The sequence below is a fragment of the Phasianus colchicus genome, chromosome Z (genome assembly GCF_987193195.1).
Source record: "Phasianus colchicus chromosome Z, bPhaCol1.hap1.1, whole genome shotgun sequence".
NCBI classification, from domain to species: Eukaryota; Metazoa; Chordata; class Aves; order Galliformes; family Phasianidae; genus Phasianus; species Phasianus colchicus.
Genome location: NC_143476.1, coordinates 11303765 through 11328876, shown reverse-complemented (window position 1 = coordinate 11328876; position 25112 = coordinate 11303765). Strand labels below are relative to the sequence as shown.

Here is a 25112-nt window from a genome sequence, read left to right as displayed (position 1 = left end):
ATGGCACAGCAGGTAAGGGATTGCTTTTCCTTGTGGGACAACTGTTAAGCCATTCTGATTCACCCTTTTCATCCACAGCATACAGATTTTTCCCACACTGCTGTTTCTGTCCAGCAATGTGCATATGTGCAATGGTACAGAGGTTGGTGGCCCTGCCTGTGGCAGGGAGTTGGAGATTCCTGATCCTTGAGGTCCCTTCCAACCCGGGCCATTCTGTGTGTGTGTGTGTGACTGGCTAAACACCAATTGTTGCTAGCTCAGCAGGTATACTGCTAATTATTGAACGTCTGACAGCTGCTTATCAACACTTGGCCACTATTTCTGGACAGCTGCTCATCCCTGAAGAGAGAGAAGTTTGGAAGGAGGACAGAGGGGAGTCTCTTGATGCCTGCCTGTTGCATCCCAACCTGCCCACAGAGTGAGTCACTTCGGCCTTGTGTGGAGGCCCTGGCTTCTTTGGAGTCTGTTTTTCTTTTGCTGAGCTTCTCCTATCCAAACAGAATGGCCTTACAACATGCTTTCTGGTCCTTAATACTATACCCATGCAATTTGTAACTATTACAGTTCTGTAAGTGAGAATTGATCACATGATTGAACAACTGTATTTCTAAAACATGTTATGAAATAGCTTCTTTTTACTAATACTAATAAAGTCTTTCTACTTTTTCAAACTGTTTCTAAGGGCAAATTACAAAACACATGGTGCTGTACTGCTTCAGAGCAATCCCACATTTGATAGCCAGTGCAGAAACAACATTCCATCCTACAGCATTAGCTAGTTCAGAGGTACCAGACATGTATCTGGATGTGGCTGTTGTGCGTAACTGGGGCTGAGGGATCAGAAATGACAGCTCCACTCTTGGAGACCACAGAACTAAAATGGAAAGATAAAATAGTTGCAGGGCAATTGTTCTCTGTGCCTGAAGCAGGGACCGATTTATGGGGGAGAGATTTAACAGTTAAATGAGGATTACAGCTGCAAGTCTGTTAAACACATATCAGGGGTCAATGAATGTGTTAACAGCTGGTGATGAGAAGAAATGAATCCAAAGGTGTGGGCAGGGGAAGGAAATCGGGGTGGACTCACAATTTTCTTTTACAAAGAACTGCCCAAGGAGGGAGTGGAGCTGTGAAACAGCAACAATATCCCATAGCCTTAGAAGGGAGAGTGGGTCTAAAAGCTGTAACACAGACACTGGTTAAGGATGTCTTCTGGAACCTTGTCTGTTGCCTTATAACACCCCAGTCCTGTCGGCATGGAAGGCAGACGGCACGTATCGGCTGGTGCAAGATGTAAGGAAATGACTGAACCCGTTCTCAAAAGACAGCCTGTGGTTCCTAACCCCTATACCCTAATGAGTCAGATCCCACACGGGCAGCAGTGGTTTGGTGTGAGAGACCTCAAAGATGCTTTCTGGACAGCCTTTGGACTCAGAGAGAAGTGGCTGCGTTTGTATGAGGACACATTGTAATCCTATCGTGATTCGTGATGATACTGTAGATACTGGAACTCGTGCTAATCCTTGTCTTTGCAGCATGTGAAGCAAGCAGCTGGTGCTGCTGTCATGCAGAAAGCTCCCTTCCAACCACTCAGCAAGCATTTGGATGAGACAGCTTCCTGCTGGGGAGCCCTCCGACATCACTGCTGCCTCCTCCAGAACCATACCTGCAGATGCTTCAGAGCTCTTCAGCATGGACTTCCTTCCTCCCATCAGCAGCTGCTCCTGCACTGACCTTCATTCACACTGGGATACCATCTGCTTCCAGCAGGAGCTGACCTGCGAGACAGAGAAAGGAAACGTGGGATGAGCACCAATGCAGAAGCACAAGGCTGTGTCACCACCACGTCTTGCAGCCTTGGGAAGTCAGCTCCAACTGCAGCCTTGGTCAGAATTACAACGGGCACCGTAAATTAAGTGTGACCTCTGAAGTTGTTGCCATGATCAGAAATAGACGCTGAAATCGCTCACATAACTGTCGGTGGTTCCCTCCAAATTCTTTTGCTTTGGGGAACAGATGGACTCGGAATGGAAGGACACGAGAAAAATGACATCTGTTTGAGCTCAGCAGACTTGAGAGGTGGGCCTGGGTGAACCTCATGAGGTTCAGCACAGCCAAGTGCAAGGTTTGGCATTTGGGCCGGAGGAATCCCAGGCATTCTTTTGTCATCGTGGTGGTTTCCAATAGACCCCAACAATGAGACATCAGGTCGCCGTGTGGGCTCCTGGGTGACACTGCCATTGCCCAGCCATTGCAGCCTAGGGGCAAATAAAGTAAAATACTTCAGAAAGATCTCACACTGATTGCATATTTTACTGTTCTTTTACACAAAACAGAAGGGGAGGACAGCAGATGCATGCAGCTGCATCAACACCCAGGCTGCTAAAGGAATGGAAAGACAGAAACATCAAATATCAATGCGTTATTCTAATGCAAGGAGGGAAGCTTTTTTCAGTGTTACTTTTTATCATTTAAAATGAGCAGTTGGCACTCTTAAAGGAAAATCCTAGGCCCCAGGTTCTGACAGTGTGGCAATCTGGCACGGACTCAGCTGTGAATGATCCAAACAGTCTGTTCCAGATTTTAACATCCCTTCTATGCATTCACAAGTTTTCTCTCTTGACTTCCCCTTACAGCCGTTAGATGCCAGCAAAACATCCCACAAACACTCCTTACCTCTGTGCACACAGGCACCCATCCAACCAGAGCCATCAGTCATTCCCAGCCATGCGCTCTTCCTCCAATCATGGTCAGCATCACACGGCCGTCACGCAGCTCACTTGACTCAGTTTTTCTCTTCTTTCTGGAGGTGTCCTTGCTTCTCAGCCTTACCTTCTCGTGATGTTTATCTCGCTCTGCAGCTCCTGCTCTGAATAGGCTTTCTTGGATTCCCGCATGACAGGCACAAAATGCAGCCACAGCCCCTGCCACCAAGGTCAGCTCTTCAGCACACATTACCTGAGGAGCACTTGGCAACTCCTGCAACCTGAGCAGTGCCAGGAAGACTGTTTCACTTCTGCTTCTCCTGGCTCAGAAATTCATTTTCCTACCTAGAAAATGGGAAAAGAAAAGAAAGAAAAAAAATCCTGACATAAAGCAGACACAATTGATACTATGGAATTCTGGATTTGCCCTCTATGATGAGAAGTTGAGTGCAAAGAACTAAGAAGAGCCAGGACCAGGTTGTGAACTTGTGGGTAAAATTAGGAAGTGCAGCAGTGCAGGGCTTCTGGAGGTGAGGGTCTGCTACAGCCGCCTGGAAAGAGAGCCTGTTGGTGGGAGCTGCTTACTGCAGCCAGCAGAAGCATCGCACTCACTGACTCTCATCCTGATGGGGGATTCCAGTCAGTCTGGGAAATCAGCATGGCTGGCTGCAAGCAATCTGACAGACTCCTGGAGTGCAGTGAGAATCACTCTGTGGTGCAGGCATTGGGCACAGCAAGCAGAAGGGAAGCATTGCTGGACATGGTGCACACCAGGGGTTACGACAGGAGGCGGTCAGGGCTGCAGTGACCATGCCCTCCTTGAGTTGGTGATCTCAAGGAATGCGGGCCTGGCAGGAAGCAAAGGCAGGAGCCTGAACTTCAGGAGAGCCAGCTGCAGGCTGTTCCAGGAATTCTTGGACGAGATGCTCTGGACAACTCTTTGTAGGGGCAAAGGGATGGAAAAGAGCTGGTCACTTTCTCAGAAAAAAACTTGCTCAGAGCTGAAGAGCTCTCCATCCCTGCCACATGAAATCAAGCAGAGGAGGCAGAAAACCTGTTTACTTTTTCTTGGGAGGGTGGGAAGGAGCTTTGGGTTAGGGGCACATCCTGTGCCAGAGCATCCCGATGGGACGCGTGGGATCAGCAGGTCTGTCAGAGAAGCGGGTGAGGTTGCAGGAGAGGAAGGGGAGGAGGTGCCAGCACGGTTCTGCACGATGCTCTGCCACACTGGGCAGCTTGATCATGGCTCAGCAGTGGGATCCGATGTGGAGAAGGGGAGACGGAAATCAAGGATGGGAGGGAACCATCAGACACAGTCGGTGAGTGTCTGTGAAGTCTTGCAGACCCAGAGATTCCCAGGTTGTTTCTGCTTTCGTAGCATTTGTGTGCTGCAGGGTGAGCAAAAGGTTCTGCTGCTTGATTCTTCTGCAGGAGCCGCCTAAAAGGGAAATGGCCACTGAGCTGCAGACCAAGCAGTACTGCCTGACGTTGGCCAGGGGGAGCTTCTCCTTCCGCAGTGTGCTGATGACAGGTCTGGAGATGATCTGCAGGGCCAGTTCGTAGCTGGGAGCCAGGAAAGGACATGATGGGAGGAGGGAGGTGTTAAGCAACATCCAAGGCATCAAAATGCATCAGAAAGCCCTGAAAAGCATCACAAAGCCACAGCCAGGAAGCTTGGGAGTATCATGAGCAGCATCCAGGATGCGAGAGATTATTTGCTACCATGCCAAATGGTTGCAGAGCTCCCCCTGCAGACATCCCAAAGCCAGACAAAACAGGAACAAACCCAGAGCTGTGCTGCACGCACCCCACAGCCACAGCATTGCAAGCTGGGGTGCCTTGCTGTGTGCTGCATTCATCCCAGTCCGTGTGAATGAAGACTCTGGAGGCAGTCAAGGTGTTGATTGAGCACGAGTGTGCTTTTATTATTATATAAAGGACAGGAGGGTGTGAGAGGTCCACGGTGAAGATGGGACTCATCCTGTCTTGTCATGGAGAGAGTGGCTCAGAGCTCTCAGTGCTGCTCTCTGATGCCTGGGACTGGAGGCCTGATTGAAAGTCCTCCTGCAAGAGGCTCTGCTCCTCCTCACTGACACTGACCTGCTCCTGCATGGAGGTGCTGCTGTTGGGGCACTCACACTGCTCTTGGGATGGCCTGCACTGCAGAGACTCCTGGTTACAATCCAGGCTGGTGACTGTGGTTTCTGGCAGGCCCAGGTCAGCATTTTCAGCAGAGCCAGGTGTAATGAGGGCATGAACTTGAATGAGCTCCTTCTCTCCATTAATGTTGTCAGACGGAAGGCTGCTGTTGGAACTGCAGCAATTTGTGCTTCCTAAGAGCTCTCCACTGATGGAAGCACACAGAGCATCCTCGCTACTTGCCCTGGATCTTGTGGGTTGGCAAGGGCTCGATTCACCTAGAAAGGATACACAGGGGTTAGTGTCAAACTTTCACAAGCTGAATTACGACAGTGGTTCTTGATCAGGGGTGAACTGAAGATGTTGGGCAGGGGCTGGAACGCCAGAAAGAGATACAAGTGCAGAGCAAGCTTGAATTCTATGCTCCTGAAAAGCAGGGATTTGGAAGCTGCATTTGCACCCTTACCTGCCAGGACTACCACTGCTGTTTCTGAGGGCTGCCTGGCATTGCGCTGCAGTTGGCGTTTGCTGCCAGAGGATGGCTTCCTGAGGCTGAAGCAGCAACACCAACTGCTAGCTGGTGATTCCTCCTTCTTGCTGTGTGGATTTTGTCTGGAGAGAGAAAACAGCCAACGCTGTGAGTCGTGCGTGGTGAAGGGTGAGGGAAGAGCTGCACTGAGCTCTTGGCAGCAGTTGCTTGTTCCTAGCACTGCCTGGTTTCTGCAGGAAAACACAAAAACCCACCCAAACAATGATGCTAGGTGCTGGAAAAGAAAGTCCTCTTTACCTGTCAGATGGAAAGTCGATGACAGTGTGGAATTTGCCCTGCCCAGCTGCAGGGCTTTCTTCCACTTCAATGTCCCTGCTGCTCTCTGTTACCACAGAAGAGGTGCTGTGGCCTCGCCTCTGTGCCTGTGCCTCCTCCAGGCTGAGCAGCTTTGTGGCAGCAGAAGAGACCCCCACAGACTTGGGCCCTGGGAGAGAATTGTGCCCTGTCAGGGAAAAGCACAGGTAAGAGTGAGGATCAGAAAGCAGCAGCACAGCCACCACAGTTCTGGGGGAGGTGCTGTATTTTTCTCAGGCTTGCTTATCCGAGCCACTGGAAGAAGAGGAGCTCAAACTAACCATGTGGGCAGAGGTCTGTTTATGGCAAAGGACATGGTCATCATTAAGAGAGCTCACCCCTAGATAAAAGGGGCAGGGAACTGAGAAAGCTTCGCTGCAACGCTTGCATCAAGCTTCTCCTGCGTGCAAACATAATAATGACAGTTTCCTCCTTGTGAAGTTTGGGCTTGGACATTCTCAGCATCCAGCAACAGGATGCCATACCCTAATGGAAGCCCAGAGGTCTGTAGTCCCCTTGATGGTAAAAGAGTATCTCAGAGGTCCTGGAGAAGGCCTGCATTTGATCAAGGTGTCAGGTCAAGATCAAGCTAATGGAGGAAGACACTCACCTGCTGCATCTGCAATGTCTGCTCCGGATTTGGAGCAGAAGAGGACGTCTGTGTGGTTGATGATGAATTCCACCACATCCGACTGCATCTGCAGCTCCATGCAGGCAGCTCTTCCGCTGGCGCAGGCAGACTCGTTCTGCTGTGATCTGTAGAAAAGGCAGATTTTAGAAGTCATTTCTCCAAGACCGTTTCCCCGAGTCTGAATTGTTGCAGCCAAAAGCTGTCAGCTGAGGCTCTGGAGACTTCCGCAGTGGGCAATCAGTGATGCCACTGCAGAAATTCCCCTGGATGATCAAGGACACGTCAGTCCCATCTCAACAAGACTGCAGAAATTGTCACCTAGACATTGTGCCCATGGGGATGGAGAACAGCCCAGGCTCCTGCACTTCTGTCAGCCACAGATTTTACAGAAGAGCACATTTGATGGAGAAAAAGGGAAGACTGCTTTTCTTAACTGGAGAACAGAGGAAGTGTTGAAACAGAACCAGAAGTTTACCTTAAGAGGTTTGGAGCCCACACAATGGCTAGGTTCTTGGCATGCATGTTTGTTACCGTGGAGCTCCCAGCCAGACACGCCAAGTGTCTCATCAGGTACTCCAGTGTCCTGGAAAACAAGAGAAGCAAACATTCAGCACCAACGAGCATGCCGTGCTGCAATTCAGAAAGCAAACCTCCATTCATGCTACTTCTTGTGATAGCTACTGTCACCGAAGGTAAAGTAGATCCAACTTGACTGAGTGCCACGCTGCAGCACCAAGCCCCAGCACAGCACAGCCGCAGCCATCAGCTGCACCAAGCGTGCCCCCGTGCCCAGGAACTGACCCCATAAAGTAACCCCATGGAGCCTTCAACCCTTCAGCAAACACAGGCATCGTGTTGCCGGCGTGAGACAGAGCCTGGAACTGCATCGTTGCCCTCTGCGATGCAGCAGGGCTGAGCTCAGCAGGCTGAGGGCAGCACTGACCTGTAGTGAGGAGCGGGCAGCTGCTGGATGACGTCCTGCATTCTGAGCAGCCGCTCCTCCTCTGTAGTGGCACCAACAGCATCCTGGAGTAGTGCAGAAAGGGAGCGAGACACCAATCAGGCTAGTACACCACTGCGAGTAAACCTCGTGGGGCTGACAGCAAAAGGGCCTCCGAGCTGGGGCACTGCTGCAGCCATCTGCCAAGAGGCCCAGGAAGAGGGAAATGAAAGACGTGGCCTTGTGCTTACCGAGAACTTGCCGTACAGCTGGTGGGTGAGCAGAGGGTTCGGGAGCTCCCTGAAGTACATCTTGCAGAGGGAGCTCACGCTGTGAATGTCACGGACGGTGAGCTCAGGAATCTGCTCCGACTCAAATTCCTGCCTGGAGAGAGGGACGCAAACCCGGTTGAGCGAGAGGAAGGCAAGCCCAAAGCCACACCAGATGCACTCAGGCTGTGTCAGTCGCAGCACTCTTACCGCAGTCTCTGGATGTTGGACGCGACGCCGGACAGGCGGTATATCCCCTGCACCACGCCGTGCTGCTCAATGAACTCAGCGCAGCTCTGGAGGACCTGGGGGACTGAAGAACACGTGCCAGCCGTCAGTGGAGCTCCTGATTCAAGTCCTGCTGCAGGCTGTGCTTCACATCCCATCCACTAAGCCCAGCCAGGCTTGGCTGAAGCAAATACAGATGTGCTTGTCTCTTAGGAGCATCCGCCTCACTTGATCCTTCAGCCATCAACTCCCATTACACGTGTCTCCACGGCTATCAGCCTGCCCCCTGCTAGATATGAGCTCCCTTTCATCTTCTTTAGATGCCCAGCAGAGGAAGATCTCAGGAATGGGCAGCTCCTTACCATCACGACCGGAGTGGAGAAGATGCTCTCCCAGGTCACCGCCAAACACCCTTTCCTTCTCCACCTCCCGCTCGGTCGGTTTCTTTGGGCGGGCCTTCACCAAGGAACGAAGGAAGGTGAGGATCTTGCTGCGTTTCTTGGGCACTGCACAACAAAAGGAAGAAACCAGGTCATTTCAGGTCTGGCTCCGTTGGACGAGGCCGAGCACAGCACATTCTACAGAGCACGTCAGAACGGGAAGAACATTACCAACCAGTACATACAAAAAGGGATTTTCCCCATGCCTGGAGGAGCCCAAGGCCAGGTGGGATGGGGCCCTGGGCAGCCTGATCTAGTCTCACATTAAATGTGGGGGCTGGCAGCACAGCCTGAGGCGGGAGGGTTGGAGCATGATTTTCCATGAGGTCCCTTCCATCCCAAGCCATTCTATGAAGATTCTATAGTTTTGCCAAGTCCAATCATAAACACAGGAGGATTGGGCCAAATCTCTGCCCCATGGTATGCATGAAAGATCATACATCCAGATGACAATGTGGGATGGATAAAGGAGGTACTAAACACGGAACCACCCCAAAAAAGACTCCCTTTTGCTTCCCCACACCATCAAATGTAACATCCGTACCTGGCTTTGGCACAGAATTGATGAGTGCCTCAGGAATGTTCTTATTAATGAGTTCCACACACTCCCCTGGGAAAAATCCAACCTGTAACAAGAAGAGAGGCCAACTATTGCATGCAGCACTTCTCAGTTCTGAACTGTTAAACCAAAAGCCACGTAACATTTCCCTCGGAACGTGCTTGCCTGACATTCCATAAGACTATCCAGCAGAAAATGGCCATAGTTCACAGCATAAAGGTAACAATTTTTCAACATTAGCAGCCAAGGGCAAGGTCCTCTGACACCAACACAGGGAAACTGTTTATGTCCACTGGGCATCCTGTGCAGGCAGAGCAGCTCTAAGCTGAGATTCCTGCCTTTACTGAAGTTGCACTCTCCAGTCTGAAGCTTGTGCCTACCTGGAAGCCGAGCTTGCCTCTCCACCAGGGGGTCAGCTCCTTTGGTGGCATGTCGATGACACACACGACGTCTCCCACCTGCAAGAGATTTCAGTGTCAATCCCAGCTTCAGCACGGCTGGGAGGAAAGCACGGCTCAAATGACTGCATTCTTCTGCACTGCCAAACATCGCCGAGCATGAGAGCACTTGCACCAGTGCAGCTCTGAAGGCATTTGCCATTGTAAAATTGAACAACAAGGAACGCCTTGAACTGCTTACCTCAAAGGAGAGTTCATCCGCTGCCTGGGCAACGTATCTCTTAATAGCATGGGCAGCAGCAATAGCTGGAATGTTCACAGCTGACTCCCCATGGTCCAGCAGGGGCTTCCCCTTGTTCTCAGCCTGAAACAGAGAGCACAGGCCACGGTGAGGAGCTGGGAACCAACAAGGAGGATTTCAAGGTGAGGAGCACATCTGCAGAGAAAGCTGCAGGAAATGCACTCGGTCCTTATCATGGGCACTTCAGAAGGAACTGCAAGTCTAATAACGGCTGTTTCTCTCCCTGGTGTGCAGCAGGCACACGCCAGCAAAGATGCATCTCTCCCCACCCAGACTAATCAGCAATGGCACTGACGCAGACAGGTGGCCTTGTCCATTTTGCCCCCTCCTTTCCTGCGCTCTTTGTGCAGGAAGGCTGACTGTTTCAGATGCTAGGAGACCGTGAAGAGGGAAACCAAAGCTACGGCTGCAGTTACAAGGTGCAAACAGTGCCACTGCAGGCACAAAGCAGCTCTCTTGAGCAGTCCAACCAACAGCGAGGCCAAACAGAGCAGAGAATGATTGTTGTTTCTGCAGCCATTTCAAGGGAAAAGTCAGTAGAGGACAAACACCACAGCCGAGATGGCTCTGGTACTTTGATAAACTTGCCACGCTTGCACTACTGTCTTGCCACAGAGGAGCTCTCTTGGAAAGCAGGAGAGCACATCTGCGGCTCACTCTGCTGGCTGCAGTCAGGGAACAAAGACCAATCAGAACTTCATACTCTACCTCTGTCCATGCCAGGTCAGGCCCACAGCTGATCTCGCTGCACGCCACAGCCATCAGCGTAGGTGTGACAAGCTGGAACTGAAAAGAAACACACTTTTATTTTCTCTGTTCACATCTCTGCTGTGCTCCCTACAGCTGTCGGGCACACTCACACAGCCCAAGCACGCCTGCTGGTGTCCCTGGTGATGCTGTGCAGCTCTGCACAAGCTGGGGCTGGGACTCTTTGCCTAAGGGATTGCTTTCCATAAAACCAGCTGGTCACAGCACCACAGACAGCATCCTTCTGAGGGCTGAGCTGCAGAGCACGTGGAGAAAACCCACACGTGACCAGCGTCCCATCAAAGCTGGATGAGGCTGTGTTACTAAACACGGGGCGTCATGGGCTGCTAAAGCATGTGGGGGGATAAACCATGGCAGGTACCTGGCAAGAGATCAGAACGAGGGAGAGAAATCTCACGAATCCGCAGCCGTTCCTTGTCTCTTTGCTCTGATCTTCCACGAGCAAAAGCTGCAGCAGGGAAGCAGGCAGAGGGTGGAGAGAGGAGAGAGAAAGAGCAGGTCAGTTTGCTTCCACGGTTTAGCAAAGACTACGAGGGAAAAACCAAAATCTGCCCTCCCTCAACTTAAAAACTTAAGTTTTCAACTTAAAACCATTTCCCTTGTCGTGCTGTTATCTACCCTTTCAAAGAGTTGGTTCCCTCCTCTTTTTAGGCTCCCTTGAGGTACTGAAGGCTGCCATGAGGTCACCCCACAGCCTTCATTTCTCCAGGCTGAACAAGCCCAGCTCCCTCAGCCTGTCTTTGCAGGGGAGGTGCTCCTGTCCCCTGATCATCTCTGTGGCTCGCCTCTGGACCCTCTCCAGCAGCTCCCTGTCTTTCTGGACACTGTACTGCAGCTGGGGCCTCACAAGAGCAGAGCAGGGGGGGACGATCACCTCCCTGTCCCTCATGGCCACCCCTCTGCTGATGGAGATAATGTGATCCTATGAGCTCCGCCAGCCAGCAGTTCTCAGCACTCACTGTCCCCCCGTCTCTCCCACACTGTCTCAGCTTACCTACAAGGTGCTGCACAGGACGGTGTGAAGACAAAGGGACGCAGTCGGTGCACAAGTGCAACAAGCGAGCTGCTCAGTCAGAGCTCCAGCGCTCCAATGAAGGGACGCAGCACGCACTGCTCCTCCCCTCATTCTAGCCCTTATGACATCACTGAGGGCCACCAGGCTGCTCCACCACGACGGACAGGGTGGGGAGGCAAGACCAGTCACAAGGGCAGAAGATTCCAACAGCCCAGCCCAACGTTCTGGAATCAGGGGCTGCTTGGAATTCTACCCCAGCCAAATCCTGGAGAAGCTGGCACGGGGTCGTCATGACCAAAGCGCAGGACCTGGCGCTTGCTCTTGTTGAGCCTCGCACAACTGGCCTCAGTGCATCCCTCTGGAGGGCCTTCCTGCCCTCAGCCAGATGGACGCTTCCTCCCAGCAGCGTACCTTGCAGTGCTGGGCCCATGTCAAATCCACACTAGAGTGGCTTTTGTTACATTCAAGGGCATGTTGCAGCACCCATCTATTTCACCTGGAAGGAAATAAAGCAGGAGATGGGAGAAACACAGAACTACTGCCAGACTGCTTTATCCCTTTCTCAGCCCAACTTCCCTTGCCTCATCCCCTACCCCAACTCCTGGATGATGCTCACAGGCTGACAGTTGGATCTCAAGTCCATAGGACTCCTTTCACAGGGCTCCATCAAAAAGGCTGTCACACTTGTTCCGTACACTCACACTGACCCAGCAGTGGTATCACAGTCACTTAACACACACACAACAACCAAACCCCGAGCATGCACATCCCTTCCTGCGTGACTGCAGCCCACAGCTCCCCTTCACACCTCCGTGGATCTCTGGTGTTTTACACGGATGCAGCCTCGCTGCAGCTCCGTGGCTGTCACACAAGGCCTGCAGGACCTCTTTCTCTGCAAAGCCCGTCTGCAGGCATTGGTTCACGAGGTTCACCTCCTGCCCTCCTGAGCAAAAACAAGCACTAAGAACAAGAGCAAAGCACGCTGGACTCGACCTGGCTGGATCCCCAACCCTCAGTCCTGTCAGACGGACCCTGGTGTGGAGACTCATCCCCAAAGCCTGGCTGGACATCAGCACAGGCATCCTTCTTCAAACGCCCCATCCAAGCAGCAAGGGATCAAAGCGTTGGCACAGCTGAAACAGAAATGCTGTGTGAGTTTCCTGTTAGCACTGAGCAGGAACAAATCTACCGCTGAGCAGCAGGATGTGAGACAAGCAGCAGAAGACACCCAACCTGCAGAACCAGCTCGTTTGGGGTCGGTCCAGATGTTTGTCTGCTCCCTTCCCTGGCCCAGGCCAAGCTTGTGAGCTGCTCCTCCTTTGTGCAGGGGGAAATGGGGCAGATGCCATGTGGTGGCTATGCACAGCATGCCTTGGACTTGCTTTTCCTCTCTCCATCTGCCATTAGCAAACAGCATCTCCAGCCTGCAGAGATCACTGAGTCCAACCCCTGCACAACAGTGAAAAAAAAGATATGATAAGGGGTACTTAAAGCACAGCATCTGTAATCAGATCAGACTCCTGCACTGTGAAGACTTCCATGAGTATTCCTGCAGAGTGCATCACTTAGTCTCTCTCTAGCCTTGTGTTCATGGTTTTCCTGTAAGAGCTTGTCTAAACACTGCCTGTAATCGTGGTTATGCTAGAAGCATTTGGATTTCTTGATCCTCAGTGTGATTCCAATAACAAATGCAGATGTTTTTTTGTTAGGGACAGCTTTCAATTTCTCAACTGAAATTTCAATATTGCATTAGGTGTTGACAACCACGGGGCTGCAGTACAGAGAATTACAGGAAGATTAATTTCTCCATCTCCATGCTCCTAGACATTTATGGTTACAGTGATGTAGTTATATACAAAGTTGCAAGATACCAAAGCTAGAATAACCTCTTGGTGCAGCAGGATGTCTGGAGCCCAAGTGCAGAGTCTCAGTGTTGCAAAGCCTTGAAGAGGTGCACCGTATGTGCTGGGGCTGATGACACAGACACTGGAGCAAGGCCAGTGTGATGTTAGAAACTTGACCAGCAGCTGATCTGCTGTCAGCCATTTCTGGACACAAACGGGATCTGGTCGACTTAGGACATGACCTTTGGGCTGGAGAGCAACTCCCCGAGGAATCACACAGCCACTGCAGACCGTTGGCAAGAACCCCATACCAAAACAGCTCATCTGCAATCAGTTTTTAATCTGTGCAGCAGTGATTGGAACAGGCGCACGCTCTCTGCAATTGCAGGAATGTTCACAAGTGGAATGGACATCACCTGTGTGCTCCAGCTCTTCTGTGTGCATGCTAGGAGCAGTGATCCCCCTGCACCCAGGGCTGCAATAAAGTCCTGTGGGCTTTCTGACCTGCCAACCAGCAGCCCAGGCTGCCCAGAGCCACATCCAGCCTGGCCTTGGATGCCTGCAGGGATGGGGCATCCACAGCCTCCCTGGGCAACCTGTTCCAGTGCCTCACCACCCTCTGGCTGAAAAACTTCCTCCTCACATCCAACCTAAACCTCAACACCCCCCGTCTCAGTTTAAAGCCATTCCCCACTTGTCCCATCACTGTCCACCATCCAAAACAAAACACCTCGGCTGTTCAACACTGAAAGAGCAAAATAACCCACAGCTCTTACTTCCACTGTATGCATTTAATTCCAAACTTAAGGTCACAGGTTAATTACTCAGGTGATCCTTCCTGACAGAAGAACTACTCGTAGCGATGTGTAGGAGTAAGGAACAGTTTGAAAAGGTCATGGACATATCAGAACTTGCAGCATTTATCTTAATAGATGCCTACATTGCAAAGCATTTTGTAAAACACACGTTAGAAGTACTGTGCATTGGATTACACTATATCAAACTCTAAGTAACAATACAGGTTGCTTTTAAATCTACACTTACATGTTTTCTTCTAACTCCTTGATAACATTCCTTACTACCTTCAGTTTTACAGCCAAAGCAGTGTTTGAGCTGGTAATGTACTCTTGAACAGCACTGTTGCCTTTAACATTTGTATGTTTAGATCTGAAAAGAGAATTTGGTCATTATTTCATGATGAGAGAATCTTATATGACAGAACAGAATTACAAAAATCTGACAATACTGTAAAATGCCAGCCTAAGAATGTGGCTTTGATTTTTCTTTTTCTTCTTTTTTTTTTTTTTTTTTTTTTTTTTTTTTAATGGTGAGTGTACCATTAATTCAAGACAAGAATTTTGTTTGTAAGTCGATCTCTATAACTGTTCTTGGCATCATTCTGTAGGATGAACTAGATACATGGAATTTGGCACTGGCTCCCCAGGGCAGTGGTTTGGCACTGAGCTGACAAAGGCCAAAGAGCATTTGCACAATGCTCTCAGACACAGGGCTTGACCCATAGGAGGTCCGGTGTGGAACCAGGAGGTGGAATACATGATCCTCGAGGTCCCTTCCAAATACAGATATTCCATGATCCTCTAATACTTATATTCCCAAGTCCTGTACACAGTGCTCAGGTGCTTAACTGAGAGGTTCCATGAAACAGTGAGGTATCTATGTCCCTTTACCACTCAGTTATTCAATTTGCCACATGGATCTTTCATCCAGTCACATTAGAAAACACTCAAAGTATTTCCTTCAGTCTTCCATTCTGATAGAGCTTTCTGGAGCAAATAAAGAGTTGCAACTCAGAATGTCCACACCTCCCTTCCTGCACCCTGCATACTTTTTTCATTGTACTGTGATTACGTACCATTCTATTGTCACCCTCATTCTGTCCTTATCTAGGCAGTTTAATGCCATTAAATTTTCCAGCAACAGATGCCCACAAGTACAGCCAGCCTGGAAATATTTTGATTACTTATCTTTGTCCTGATGTCCTTGTAGGAGGTGGGACATTTCTCCATCTCAGCAGCAGAGGGCAGGAGGGGTCCAAGGTGAGGGCACGCTCTCCTCTATTTTTCTGGAACTCAAAGACAAAGGGAACAAGAAAACCAGATGTGTTTCCCTGCCCATGGCAAACACCAGCCTTTCCATCCTTACAGTCCTTCCTGCCATCAGCAGAGATATTTTGCTTTCTTGTGCCACTTCATCCCTTTAGCATCTGGCATTCTAACAAAAAAGTACTCTAACACAGGAATTTTAATATTTTCATATTAAATGTCAGAATTAAGGAACCATTATTATTACCAAATATTTAAAACATTCAACCCAGTGAGAAGTGAACTGATGTTGCATTTAGCATTCAGAGAAGAACTTGACATTTCTCCGGGAAATTCTGTAATCATCATAGTGTTTCACAGTTTTCAGTTTATGAATACTAGTTAAGTCTTCACTAATACATTATCTTCTTCCCCCTTTATGCTTTCTATATTGCTTCTGAAGCAGACTTACCTCATGATTGAATAAATGTATAGTAACGTCCAAGGTGCTTGGATTGAACAAAAATAATCCCAGTATGGGGTTCAGTCAGACTTCTATAGAATAGGTGAATCTTATGCACTGGTGCCAGAGATTTCCAATAGACGACAGGAAGTTCAACAGATGAAAAGTGCACCTAAGTAAAAAGTGCTACTTTAATAAACTATAGTCTCATTGTCAAGCCTTGCACTGTCTCAGCAGATTATTACAAAATGTTCATTCAAGCAGGAATTAAGAGATGCGTCTGAATTGATAACAACAACGAGTAATTAAGAAAGCTTGACTGCAGTCTGCTTGAGGATTCCAGTCTGAAGTGTGTTCCACCTGATGACAACTGGGAATGTCTTTCTCTCACCATTAGAACCATTGCACCTCTGACTAAACACATAGCTAATCACCACTGAAAACTAACTACATGTTGATTAACATTCAGAGAGATTGTGCAGGTGTCCTTTTAGGAACTGGCCTACAGTATGCTAAGAGGGATGGATGTGGGGACATGAGGATAACGTGCCCTCTGCCTGTTAAGACAGCCCCAGCAGAGCAGGTCAGCAGGCTGAAGAGCTGCGTGGGTCACCAGGGCTCAGAGACTTCACTCGGCCATCTGAAGGTTGAGGGACTTCAGCCCAAGCTGCCCTTTTCCATGCAGGCAAGGAGGCCAAGAGAAGGTGGATCGGCACGGTTCTGGTGCAGACAGGGGCTGCAGTGTGAGCAGGCCTACACAGACAAGGCTGTGCCCACACAGAGTGACAGCAGCTTTCGCTGTGAGCAGATTCCCAGGGGGCCTGAGCCATGGCAGTTCTTGATGGCAGCATGTTCCAATCAGCCCTGGAAGTCTTCTCTGGACGTCTGTCGCATTCTGGAATCCACACTGAGGACGCAGTCGCTGTGTCAGAGCAGCTGGCAGAGTCACGGGGAACCGTGACGTAGTTGGCCCAGGGAGCAACAACAAGGCCTGCACTGCTCAGCCAGCCCAGGCCAAAGGGGAGCACGAGAGAGAGCAGAGGAGAGAGGGGGGGAAAGAGGGCCAGGAAGGAAAGGCCTGTGCCTGAATGGACGTGTAGCAGCAGCTGCTGACAGCAAACTCGGTGATGGCAGGGGCACAGCAGAGCAGTGCAATGCTGGCAGCTTCCTGTGTCTTTCACACAGGCACTGCAGACATGGCCAGCACTGGGAGATCAGCAGAACTGCTGCACACCTCTGCCAGCCCAGGCCAGAGGAGTGCAGAACAGTGAGCTGCTGCTGAGGGGAGAGAGGATGGCCTGAGAGCTGACCTGAGAGGCAGGGCTGGCTGTGTGACAGCAGCCTCTGTGTCCTCCTCCTGTGTCTGTGAGGGCCAGAGGGCCAGAAGAGAACATGCCCAGACAACGAAGCCCTGCTGTCCTCTGCTGCTCAGCTGGAGAGATGTTCCGCCTTCCTGAAGGACGCTGATCCAAAGGGAAGGAATCAAAGGAAGTCCAGGCTGGCTGTCCTTGTGGGCAGCAGCTGCTGGCAGCTGCCTCTGTGCTGCCATGGGCAGGGCACAGCACACACAGTGTTTGCAGTTCCCTGTGTGACACTGGCCCTGGTGACCTGACAGCCATAGGGAGACAATAGAAAGAGCTGCCTCCCTCTGCCAGATGAGGCAAAGGTGAGAATCCCAGAATCACAGCATGGCCCGGGTTGGAAAGGAGCTCAAGGTTCATGAATCTCCAACCCTTGGCTCTCCAAGGGTGCACAGGGGGCTTTGTTCTCCCTGTGGTGCAGCTTCAGTGCCAACTCACAGCTGAGCTGGTTGGCACACTGTGACAGCCTGCCGCTCTGAAGCTCTTGGGGCAGTGCTCAGTTCTTTCTGAAGTACTCTGGAAATGCTGCTTCTCCTTCACCAAGTCTGTTTCCAGACAGACGTCTTTTTCTCCTCTGTACACACAAACAGTATCTTGTAACTCCCTGGCACAGTGCTCAGAAGTGATACTTCTGGAAGCACGTCAGAGAAAAGTGGCCTTGTCCCAGTGGACTTTCAGAGCAGATGAGAACAAGTCTTGGTTGACGGCTTTCCTCTGCTTCTGGAACTGCACAGGCAGGTTGTGTGTTGTCATACTTTATGCCAGAGTGCCAAACTGAAGCAGTTTCTGCAACTTCTTTTTTTCATACTTGTCACTCTTTGCTGAGACCTTAACTTAGTCATTTTTAATGCGCTCTCATCTAAACTACTGTGTCCTCCAGTGTCAGTGTTGTATGAATCAGGACTGTGGGATTTCATCAGTGAAAGGATTCTGCTCTAATGACTGTCATTCTAAAGCTGATATTGTTTCTACCGCATCAGGCTTGCATGAAGCATCTTTGATCAACAGAGAAATCAGAAAAATTGCTTTTCCTATTGCAGTTTCCTTTTAACTAGTGATGAAAGCTGTCAGTTTATTTTTGGCACCAGAAATCCTGGGATGCAACCAGGTTAGATAAGAAGTGACACTGAGTCAACAGTAAGGGAACACAGATGAGATAGCATCACACAGCTCTGGAAAAGATGTTCCAGCTCTGTGTCTACCTACACCTTCAGGAGATGAAAAGTACTGGCTTACTGAGGTGTCCTGGGTTGCAGGTTCTGTTAATCTCCATTTTTGGAAGAGCTGCTTGCAATAAATACCTTGTAAGGTGAATGAGCTTGATAGAAGTAGGGTGTGAAAGAGATGGATTTGCTGTTTCCCTGAAGGTGCAGGAGTATTGCTGTGCCTACAGTTAGTAAACAAGGCAGAAATCACTGTGTTCCTCAGAATGAAAAGGAATAAAAATCTTTTTGGGAGTGACAGCACGCCTGAATGAAGCACAAATCTAAACATTTAAAATAAGGGCTAGTGTCAAAGGGACTTGCAGTATTTCTCGAGAAGAAATATTTGATGCTTCTTTGTGAAAGTCATCATAACAAAAGTGTACTGATGTCTTTGCTGAGGATTTCCTTGGTTCCAGCCTGAAGGTGTGCGCAGGCATGAGCAGGCAGTGCTGAGCTGCAGGTGAGTGCCTGTGTCCCACAGCAGGAAACCCGTGGATGTCTTCAGGGGGTTGAAATGGGCAGAGCTGTGAAACCTGCAGGCTTTCACTGAAATTGTCCCCTGCTTTATTTTGTAATCTTAGTTTCACCGATGCTTTCCAATATAATTTTCGTATGAATGCAGATACATGGGATAGGATTTAAAGTTTTTATGGTGCTGCTGTATAGTTTTCTGTGGTCATCATAAGCCAATAAAAAAAATAAATGGTAATCAGGCAATCTATTAACAACCTGTGGCACGTGTAAAACAATGAAATTCCTTGCAGGAAGACAATATTGCTATACAATAATGTGGCTATCCAAAACTGTTAATTATAATTGATGAGCTGGAGATAAACCTGAAATGCAGGACTTTGATCTTAGCCAAGAATAATAAAACTTATTATCGTTCTTAAATTGGCAGCTGCTATCAAAAGCCTGTGTCTTATTTCCCTTTTAGTAACACTGGCTAAATCAGAGAAACTGATAAAAGAATTCCATGATTGCAGCTTAGGGATTCTTTCCCACTTGACAAGAAGTAATCTATGTCCAAAAATGTCTGTAAATACTTTTTCTATATTCTTTGGCCAGATGTATTGATATTTGAGATGAATGGCAAAAACATTTTGCGTACATAGATAAGCAATGCAAATTTCCTGGGTTGTTTTAGAGAAAAAAGCTCCGGTTATCTGATCGTTTCCATGCAGAAATAAGATTTACAGTAAAATTCTCCTTATTATTATTCATGCATGAATAAGTTCAAAAAAGAGACATGGGGGATGTTGTTTCAATTCCGTCTGATTGTAGGAAGGACTGTCAGGATGGAAAGGCTAGTGTCTGCCATGGGCAAAGAAAAACTTCTGGTTTTCATGTTCCCTTTGTCTATGAGTACAAGAGGCAATGAAGAGAGTGTGCCCTAAACTTGGACCCTTTTTGACCATTGCAGCAGAGATGGAGAAGTGTTCAACCTTCTAGAAGGACATCAGGACAAAGATATGTAATGAAAATAAGTCCAGGCTGGCAGTCCTTGTGGGCATCAGCTGCTGGCATCTGCATTGCTGCTGCCATGAGCTTGGCACAGCAGGTAAAAGATTGCTTTTCCTTGTGTGACACAGGAGCTCTTGACTTGAAAGCTAGAGGGATGCAATAGAAAGAGCTGCAACCTCAGCCAGACATGGCAAAGGTGAGTGGGATGTTGTTTCAATAGTGCTGAAGTCAGGAAGACTGTAAGGATGGAAAGGCTGGTGTTTGCCATGGGCAGGGAAACACATCTGGTTTTCATTTTATCTTTGTGTGCCAGAAAAAGAGCAGAGTGTTCCTGCTTGTTCTAACTCTCCTGCCCTCTGCTGATCAGAGGGAGAAATGTTCCAGCTTCTAGAAGGAAATCAGGGCAAAGATATGTAATGAAAATAAGTCCAGACTGGCTGTCCTTGTGGGCATCAGCTGCTGGCATCTGCATTGCTGCTGCCATGAGCATGGCACAGCAGGTAAAAGATTGCTTTTCCTTGTGTGACACAGGAGCTCTTGACTTGAAAGCTAGAGGGATGCAATAGAAAGAGCTGCAACCTCTGCCAGACATGGCAAAGGTGAGTTGGATGTTGTTTCAGTTGCTGCTGATGTCAGGAAGGACTGTAAGGATGGAAAAGCTGGCGTTTGTCATGGGCAGGGAAACACATCTGGTTTTCATTTTATCTTTGTGTGCCAGAAAAAGAGCAGAGTGTTCCTGCTTGTTCTAACTCTCCTGCCCTCTGCTGATCAGAGGGAGAAATGTTCCAGCTTCTAGAAGGACATCAGGACAAAGATATGTAATGAAAATAAGTCCAGACTGGCTGTCCTTGTGGGCATCAGCTGCTGGAAACTGCATTGCTTATGCCATGAGCATGGCAAAGCAGGTAAAAGATTGCTTTTCCTTGTGTGATACAGGAGCTCTTGACTTGAAAGCTAGAGGGATGCAATAGAAAGAGCTGCAACCTCAGCCAGACATGGCAAAGGTGAGTGGGATGTTGTTTCCATTGCTGCTGATTTCAAGAAGGACTGTAAGGATGGAAAGGCTGGTGTTTGCCATGGGCTGGGAAACACATCTGGTTTTCATTTTCTCTTTGTGTGCCAGAAAAAGAGCAGAGTGTGCCCTCACCTTGGACCCATCCTGCCCTCTTCTGCTGAGATGGAGAAATGTCCCAGCTACTAGAAGGACATTAGGACAAAGATATGTAATGAAAATAAGTCCAGGCTGGCTGTCCTTGTGGCCATCCGCTGCTGGCATCTGCATTGCTGCTGCCATGAGCATGGCAAAGCAGGTAAAAGATTGCTTTTCCTTGTGTGACACAGGAGCTCTTGACTTGAAAGCTAGAGGGATGCAATAGAAAGAGCTGCAACCTCTGCCAGACATGGCAAAGGTGAGTGGGATGTTGTTTCAATTAGTGCTGATGTCAGGAGGACTGTAAGGATGGAAAGGCTGGTGTTTGCCATGGGCTGGGAAACACATCTGGTTTTCATTTTCTCTTTCTCCTTTTGTGCCAGATAAACAGCGGAGAGCGTGCCCTCACCTTGGACCCCTCCTGCCCTTTGCTGCTCAGAGGGAGAAATGTTCCAGCTTCTAGAAGGACTTCAGGACAAAGATATGTAATGAAAATAAGTCCAGGCTGGCTGTCCTTGTGGCCATCCGCTGCTGGCATCTGCATTGCTGCTGCCATAGGCATGGCAAAGCAGGTAAAAGATTGCTTTTCCTTGTGTGACACAGGAGCTCTTGACTTGAAAGCTAGAGGGATGCAATAGAAAGAGCTGCAACCTCTGCCAGACATGGCAAAGGTGAGTGGGATGTTGTTTCAATTAGTGCTGATTTCAGGAGGACTGTAAGGATGGAAAGGCTGGTGTTTGCCATGGGCAGGGAAACACATCTGGTTTTCATTTTCTCTTTGTGTGCCAGAAAAAGAGGAGAGTGTGCCTGCAACTTCTAACTCTCCTGCCCTCTGCTGATCAGAGGGAGAAATGTTCCAGCTTGTAGAAGGACATCAGGACAAAGATATGTAATGTAAATAAGTCCAGGCTGGCTGTCCTTGTGGGCATCAGCTGCTGCCATCTGCATTGCTGCTGCCATGAGCATGGCAAAGCAGGTAAAACATTGCTTTTCCTTGTGTGACACAGGAGCTCTTGACTTGAAAGCTAGAGGGATGCAATAGAAAGAGCTGCAACCTCTGCCAGACATGGCAAAGGTGAGTGGGATGTTGTTTCCATTGCTGCTGATTTCAGGAAGGACTGTAAGGATGGAAAGGCTGGTGTTTGCCATGGGCTGGGAAACACATCTTGTTTTCATTTTCTCTTTGTGTTCCAGAAAAAGAGCAGAGTTTGCCCTCAACTTGGACCCATCCTGCCCTCTGCTGCTCAGAGGGAGAAATGTTCCAGCTTCTAGAAGGACATCAGGACAAAGGTATGTAATGAAAATAAGTCCAGGCTGGCAGTCCTTGTGGGCATCAGCTGCTGGCATCTGCATTGCTGCTGCCATGAGCATGGCACAGCAGGTAAAAGATTGCTTTTCCTTGTGTGACACAGGAGCTCTTGACTTGAAAGCTAGAGGGATGCAATAGAAAGAGCTGCAACCTCTGCCAGACATGGCAAAGGTGAGTTGGATGTTGTTTCAGTTGCTGCTGATGTCAGGAAGGACTGTAAGGATGGAATGGCTGGTGTTTGCCATGGGCTGGGAAACACATCTGGTTTTCATTTTCTCTTTGTGTGACAGAAAAAGAGGAGAGTGTGCCTGCAACTTCTAACTCTCCTGCCCTCTGCTGATCAGAGGGAGAAATGTTCCAGCTTCTAGAAGGACATCAGGACAAAGATATGTAATGAAAATAAGTCCAGGCTGGCTGTCCTTGTGGGCATCAGCTGCTGGAAACTGCATTGCTTATGCCATGAGCATGGCAAAGCAGGTAAAAGATTGCTTTTCCTTGTGTGACACAGGAGCTCTTGACTTGAAAGCTAGAGGGATGCAATAGAAAGAGCTGCAACCTCTGCCAGACATGGCAAAGGTGAGTGGGATGTTGTTTCAATTAGTGCTGAAGTCAGGAAGATTGTAAGGTTGGAAAGGCTGGTGTTTGCCATGGGCTGGGAAACACATCTTGTTTTCATTTTCTCTTTGTGTGGCAGAAAAAGAGAAGAGTGTGCCTGCAACTTCTAACTCTCCTGCCCTCTGCTGATCAGAGGGAGAAATGTTCCAGCTTGTAGAAGGACATCAGGACAAAGATATGTAATGAAAATAAGTCCAGGCTGGCTGTCCTTGTGGGCATCAGCTGCTGGCATCTGCATTGCTGCTGCCATGAGCTTGGCAAAGCAGGTAAAAGATTGCTTTTCCTTGTGTGACACAGGAGCTCTTGACTTGAAAGCTAGAGGGATGCAATAGAAAGAGCTGCAACCTCTGCCAGACAAGGCAAAGGTGAGTGGGATGTTGTTTCAATAGTGCTGAAGTCAGGAAGACTGTAAGGATGGAAAGGCTGGTGTTTGCCATGGGCAGGGAAACACATCTGGTTTTCATTTTCTCTTTCTCTTTGAGTGCCAGATAAACAGGGGAGAGTGTGCCCTCACCTTGTAACTCCCCTGCCTTCTTCTGCTGAGATGGTGAAATGTCCCAGCTTCTAGAAGGACATCAGGACAAAGATATGTAATGAAAATAAGTCCAGGATGGCTGTCCTTGTGGGCATCAGCTGCTGGCATCTGCATTGGTGTTGCCATGAGCATGGCAAAGGAGGTAAAAGATTGCTTTTCCTTGTGTGACACAGGAGCTCTTGACTTGACAGCTAGAGGGATGCAATAGATAGAGCTGCAACCTCTGCCAGACATGGCAAAGGTGAGTGGGATGTTGTTTCAATTAGTGCTGATGTCAGGAAGGACTGTAAGGATGGAAAGGCTGGTGTTTGCCATGGGCAGAAAAACACATCTGGTTTTCATTTTCTCTTTCTCTTTGAGTGCCAGATAAACAGGGGAGAGTGTGCCCTCACCTTGCAACTCTCCTGCCCTCTGCTGCTGAGAGGGAGAAATGTCCCAGCTTCTGGAAGGACATCAGGACAAAGGTATGTAATGAAAATAAGTCCAGGCTGGCAGTCCTTGTGGGCATCAGCTGCTGGCATCTGCATTGCTGCTGCCATGAGCATGGCACAGCAGGTAACAGATTGCTTTTCCTTGTGTGACACAGGAGCTCTTGACTTGAAAGCTAGAGGGATGCAATAGAAAGAGCTGCAACCTCTGGCAGAAATGGCAAAGGTGAGTGGGATGTTGTTTCAATTAGTGCTGATGTCAGGAAGGACTGTAAGGATGGAAAGGCTGGTGTTTGCCATGGGCAGGGAAACACATCTGGTTTTCATTTTCTCTTTCTCTTTGAGTGCCAGATAAACAGGGGAGAGTGTGCCCTCACCTTGCAACTCCCCTGCCTTCTTCTGCTGAGATGGTGAAATGTCCCAGCTTATAGAAGGACATCAGGACAAAGATATGTAATGAAAATAAGTCCAGGCTGGCTGTCCTTGTGGGCATCAGCTGCTGGCATCTGCATTGGTGTTGCCATGAGCATGGCAAAGGAGGTAAAAGATTGCTTTTCCTTGTGTGACACAGGAGCTCTTGACTTGACAGCTAGAGGGATGCAATAGATAGAGCTGCAACCTCTGCCAGACATGGCAAAGGTGAGTGGGATGTTGTTTCAATTAGTGCTGATGTCAGGAAGGACTGTAAGGATGGAAAGGCTGGTGTTTGCCATGGGCAGAAAAACACATCTGGTTTTCATTTTCTCTTTCTCTTTGAGTGCCAGATAAACAGGGGAGAGTGTGCCCTCACCTTGCAACTCCCCTGCCGTCTTCTGCTGAGATGGTGAAATGTCCCAGCTTGTAGAAGGACATCAGGACAAAGATATGTAATGAAAATAAGTCCAGGCTGGCAGTCGTTGTGGGCATCAGCTGCTGGCATCTGCATTGCTGCTGCCATGAGCATGGCAAAGCAGGTAAAAGGTTGCTTTTCCTTGTGTGACACAGGAGCTCTTGACTTGAAAGCTAGAGGGATGCAATAGAAAGAGCTGCAACCTCTGCCAGACATGGCAAAGGTGAGTGGGATGTTGTTTCAATTAGTGCTGATGTCAGGAAGGACTGTAAGGATGGAAAGGCTGGTGTTTGCCATGGGCAGGGAAACACATCTGGTTTTCATTTTCTCTTTCTCTTTGAGTGCCAGATAAACAGGGGAGAGTGTACCCTCACCTTGCAACTCTCCTGCCCTCTGCTGCTGAGAGGGAGAAATGTCCCAGCTTCTGGAAGGACATCAGGACAAAGATATGTTATAAAAATAAGTCGAGGCTGGCAGTCCTTGTGGGCATCAGCTGCTGGCATCTGCATTGCTGCTGACATGAGCATGGCACAGCAGGTAACAGATTGCTTATCCTTGTGTGACACAGGAGCTTTTGAGTTGAAAGCTAGAGGGATGCAATAGATAGAGCTGCAACCTCTGCCAGACATT

At 49.0% G+C, this 25112-nt stretch overlaps 1 protein-coding gene across 1 annotated transcript; it reads right to left on the bottom strand.

Annotated features, from left to right (window-relative positions):
- Positions 1–970: 970 nt before the first annotated feature.
- Positions 971–9186, bottom strand: LOC149912506 (rho GTPase-activating protein 32-like). Its single transcript, XM_090131127.1, has 9 exons — positions 9136–9186; positions 8741–8822; positions 8119–8262; positions 7739–7841; positions 7511–7643; positions 7263–7345; positions 6795–6902; positions 6299–6444; positions 971–984 (listed from the first exon to the last, which is right to left on the bottom strand). Exons 1-9 carry the CDS (start codon positions 9184–9186, stop codon positions 971–973), a joined length of 864 nt encoding a protein of 287 aa, XP_089987253.1.
- Between the last annotated feature and the right edge of the window lie 15926 nt (positions 9187–25112).